The sequence below is a fragment of the Rhagoletis pomonella genome, unplaced genomic scaffold (assembly GCF_013731165.1).
Source record: "Rhagoletis pomonella isolate Grant_MI unplaced genomic scaffold, Rhpom_1.0 Rhpom_scaffold_11008, whole genome shotgun sequence".
NCBI lineage: Eukaryota > Metazoa > Arthropoda > Insecta > Diptera > Tephritidae > Rhagoletis > Rhagoletis pomonella.
The window spans coordinates 1-5,359 of NW_023469534.1; the positions used below are offsets into that span (position 1 = coordinate 1).

The 5,359-nt window shown below is 31.2% G+C and overlaps 1 protein-coding gene across 1 annotated transcript; it reads right to left on the minus strand.

The window, feature by feature from the left end:
* Positions 1-935: 935 nt before the first annotated feature.
* Positions 936-5,353, minus strand: LOC118756588 (endocuticle structural glycoprotein SgAbd-4-like). Its single transcript, XM_036491341.1, has 2 exons — positions 5,176-5,353; positions 936-1,702 (listed from the first exon to the last, which is right to left on the minus strand). The coding sequence occupies exons 1-2, from the start codon at positions 5,343-5,345 to the stop codon at positions 1,465-1,467; spliced, it is 408 nt and encodes a 135-aa protein (XP_036347234.1). The 5' UTR covers positions 5,346-5,353; the 3' UTR covers positions 936-1,464.
* Between the last annotated feature and the right edge of the window lie 6 nt (positions 5,354-5,359).

Sequence of the window (5,359 nt, forward strand, 5' to 3'; positions counted from 1 at the left end):
GAAACAAAATCGGTAGGTAAGGTTTTTCCATCGGAATTATACAAGTTTTAATAGTTTAAGACAGCCACCAAAATATTTCGGTATTCGATTTTATGAATAAAATTAGTTTTAAATTATTATTTTTCTAAAAATCACTTATATGTTGGAACAGTTTAAGCTTATAAGGTTTGGATAAAAATGTATAAAAAATTTTACAGCGGCATCAAAACAATGATATTTTTAGTGGCATTTTCAAATCGTGAGCTAAATTTTAATATTTTTTCGAACTATTTATTTTAGCGGAAGTCATAAAATTTAACACATTTTATATGTACGTTGAAATTCCGCCACATTTTTTTTTTGGTGATACACCCTAATGCACATGCATATTTGCATAGGCCTTATGATCGCAGTTAATTGAATTTACTAAGTGGCGCGATCATTGTCAAAAGGCGTATTGATGTGCGTGCACACTGGTAAGTCGACGAGCTTTGGCCTTTAGGTGGTGGTAATTCGAGTACCAAAAAAAAAAAAAACAAACAAACTATATAAAAAAAAAAACGCAAGCACGCGAGTTATTTGTGGTAATTTGGAAAAGTGCGTATCGCATTTTGTCACTGGCATGCCAACGACTCGGCTGATGAAGATAGGCGGGTAAATATTTGCTTATGCATATTTGTATGTGCGTACATACATACCTACATTTATCATTGTGGCTACTTTATTAAATTAATATTAAATTCCACGCCGTTGTTCATGAAAACTGTACGAAAAGTGAGTACAAGGGCAATTTGTGGAGATGATATGCGATAATGGCAATTTACTTAATCGCTGTTCAAAATCTGATTCCGAAGAAATGAGTCAGTGTTGAAGGTCGCAGCAGGCGTGTAGGCTGCCTTCGAGGGTTAAAATAAAATTGACTGGATTAAATAATATGCTGTTTGCTTCAAGTATATTTTATATTTTATTATTAGTCATTTTATACAACTATTTATACATTCGAGTTAAATGCTATTTAAAATATTATTTTATAAACTCTACATATTTGTTAATAATATAAAATTTTACAAACGATATGTATGCACATATGTATGTAAGTATGTTTGCTAATTTGGACATTTGTAAATTACATAAAGTTGATCGTTCTTGATCCAAGTTTATTTACATATTGCTCTGCCAAGTGAGACATATTCATAATTAAAGTTCACAGTGCAACACACGCTCATGTATTATTTTGTTTTCATTTATTTTTATTTATCATTAAATGGCAGTATTGTCGTTTTTTAATTACTTAAATTTATACAACTATTGACTTATGGTTTATTAACCATTTCGCAACTTATTAACTTAGTTAAATGTAATACTTAGCGCTTACAACTTAATCGGTTTTTCATTTCTCTTTTCTTTGAGCTTTTTATTTACTTATATTTTGCAGCAAATAATGAACTCATTCATTTAAGTTTTTTATGCAGATACTTCCTGGTTTTATGCAGGCGGTAATGGCAAGTGTTCACCTTCTGGCTGGAAGCCATTCTCATCGGCCACGTAGCGCAGGGTGATGAGGTTTCCTTCCGGATCCGGGTAGGAGTATAAGCCTGTCTGCACTAACACCAACTCTTCGTGCTCATCAATCACTTGACCATCGGTGGATTCCTGTTTTGGCACAAGAATTCTCTTCAAGTAACCAGCGTTTTCAACCTTGATGCCATTGGATGTTTCGTAACTGAGGACAGAGAAGAAAGTATGTAGTACATATGTATATGTAAATAAGATTGTCTTGGGATACAAAAATTAAGTAAAAAGAAGAGATGGCTCTAAGGTCATCTATTTAAATAGCTTGAAATAATATTGTAAAGTTTGTTTTTTTTAAAGAAATTATAACAATATCAACTAATCTGCTCCTAAAGCTAGGAATCCAGCTCTCAAGAAACATCACAAGGAATATTTTTCATTATTTGTGTTGCTTATCAATGTACCTTGCCTTTTCTGTAAATTTTCTTGAAGATATAAAGCTACGGGCAAGGTACATTGAACAGGTAGTATCAGTAGAGCAGCTGATTTGATTTATTTTCAAATTATTTGGTCTCGAAAATGTCAAATATTTTTAATTTTTTCTCACAAAAATTCTGAATTGTTAAAATCCATTTGCATGTGAAACCTTTTTCCATACAAAATAAGCGATTGAATAGCAGCTTTTGGAACGTTCGCCCAACTCAGCAGCACAACCGCTGATTACTGGCCCTTGAAAAGGATGGATCAATGCTTCGAGAAGCAAACAAATTTACTAGGAAAGAAAGTTGCATCAATTTTTATTTTTTCCAATTGCAATTTTTTATTTTTTATAATTTTTTGTATTTCACATGGCACGCTTTGATTTAGAAGAAAAAATTCAGAACAGTTTTTGACACTTTCGATACCAGAAGCAACAACAAAATACACGCAAATGTTGTTTTTGCTCTACTGATACTACCTGTTTAATGTGCCTTGGCTACGGGCATTTTAAAAGAAAAAATTTTATTTTCAATTTCGTGAGCGTACTGACTAAATCCTGTAAATCCGAATAACTTCACCTATTTGACAAATTTGAAATTTTTTGAAGAAGCAAAAATCTGTTCAAACTGATACATGTACTATAAGTAAATAATTTTTACAGTATTAAAAAAAAAACAAAAAAAAAATCTACCATCAATAAAAAAATTCTCCGCACCGTGCGACAAAAAACAAAAAAATCAAAACCCACTAAGCAATACTTACGAAACTATGGGCCAGATATAAAGAAACTGCGTTTTTAGCTTTTATCTCTGAGGTCCGGAATTTTTTAAAGGAATTCAAAATTTCAAAAATACGATTCATTCAAAATATTATAAAAAAAATGCAGTGCAATGTAGAATATTAATATGAGTACCCCATGAAAAAGAAAATTCTGTAGAATTTAAAAAATGTAAGTCTTGTGGTTCACAAGAACGAATGTGCATTAAAAATTCGCTTATAATCAATTTTAGTTTTTTAAGCTAATACAGTTAGAAGGGCAAAATTCGAGGTTGTGTTCGATCATATATTAGTCCTCAAAACGGAAAAAAAATTTAAGGATATTCAAGGATAAAATTTTTAAAGGAATTTTGCAGAATCTATTCATCCGTATGCATTAAAATATTATTTATATCGTTTTCCTCTTTTACATGGAATGACCCAAAAATAATAAACGAATGTCAAGATCTATTAACAAATTTCTTCATTTGGATTTACCTGCTCAAAAAAAATCATTACTAAACAGCAGGTAAGGCTAGTACATTTAATGTTATGTTATTTACTTATCTAATTTTAAGACCTAATCTGGATGTGTGAGTCACATTTATAAATAGTACTAAGTTACTAAGAAATACAATTCGTATATTTATAATATTATATACATGTTCAATTGATCCGTTAACAATACGAGTAATTAATATGTTCTGTAAATCGTTGACGTACATATTTATCCGTATTGAAATGTAATTTATTTAAAATCAGGTGTCATTGTAATTAATAAAATGTATTTTTTTTAGTTTATGCGTTGAAATTGATAAATCTAAGTCAGAATACCTGAAATTTAGCTGATGATATTATTCAGCACGAAAAATGAAACGAAAGGTGTAAATGCCAGCTATAATAAATCACCTTAACTAGTAGCTCTTAAAAAAAATACACTGTGCTTAAATTAGCTGATTGGCGCTGAGGCATACAGTCGGAAAAAAAATCATTTTTTCAATATTATTTATTAATTTCACTTTTAAGAGGTGCTGCGCGTTTTTTTGAATATGCGTAAAAAATATTCCAAATTTCATTAAAATTAAAAGCTTTTGTTATATATAAATGCAGTACTCTATCGATCAATAAGTTGTTGTTTTTTTTTGTACGAGTGGTGTAGCAGCAATCCACTTAGGTATACATGTATCTTTTACATTATGTAAAGTGAAGGCCTACGGTTTTAGATCCATCATTAATTTAAGTTAACCTTTAACAAGGATTAATTTTATTAGATTTTTTCGCGACTATTCAAAAAAGGAGCCACACCTCAAGAATCAACAAAAAAAGAATAAAATAAAATTTTGTATTATATCTTATCGTAATTATGTTAATAAAAAGAAAAATGAAATGACATTGAAATCGCTAAAGACCTGAAGGATAAGCAGCTTTTTTGACACAACGATTACTTCACCACTGTGTGGCATACTAGCAGGCCTGCCAACTTGGCTCAAATAGTGCTATTTTTGGTTCTATTTTACCTCAAATGGCACTTAATTTTTTCATTTGGCACAAAGTGCTAAAATGGCACTTTTGAACTTAACTAAAATTTTATAATTTCTAAAGATTATTCACCTGGTTTACCTCATTTTGGCATTACCCTTTTGTTTTAGAAATGTGGTTCTTATTTTAATAAATATTTCTAAAAAATCTGAAACTGATTTCTTTAATGTGAACTAAATTTCCATTAAACCATTTCTTCCGTGCTCAAGTGAATTTTTCACCAACTCCTGCCTTATCCTAAAATCTTTTTCATACTGAATTTTTCCAAAATTAAAATTTTTCATAGTGTTCTATTTAACCCCTTCAGATCGTGGGGCGCATATGTATGTATGTTCACCCTAAATCATTTACTTTGTATCAATAGCCACAGTTTGACCTAAAAAAATAAAAAAAGTGATAAAAAATATTATACTTTAATTGATTCATGTTCCGCGAATACTTGCTACTTTGTTTTTAAAATAAGTTTAATATTTAGAATAAAGTAAGCTGCGACTGCTCAATTCTAGTGATCTAAACGGCTTTCCATTTATTGTGAGTCAAAGTGTTTTTTCCCCACTAAAGCATTTAAAAAATAAAATTTAAACTTGGCGCTTAAACATTTGATATTGCTTGGCCGAGCTTCTCCTCCGATTTGTGGTGTGCGCCTTGAAGTTGTCACACAAAGTGGAGAGATCTACATTTTAGGCTGCCTCCGAACGGCAAGAAGTACACCTAGTTTTGCCATTGCCTACCGAGGGGCTATTTATAGTTATAAGAAAACCCTTGTTTTTTTGATGCTACCCTTACCACTCGCCCATGACTGCCGGCAAGCAACTTTGATGTCTTAAAAGGTGGTCAAACATTTTTAAATATTTTTTTTTCCTTTTTAAGTCAGAAGAAAATAAAACATTTTCACTTAATCATACACACCTGCTATTATAGCTGCCATCTGGATTGGCAAAATCGATTTGACTGATTATTGTTGCAGGTGTTGTTGTTGTCGTAATGGCAGGAGACGCAGCCGATTTTTCCTCAGCAGGACGAGCCAAGACAAAAGCGAAGAGAATCGCCGATAATAAAACGATACCAAACTTGTACATTTTGCAAAAAATAT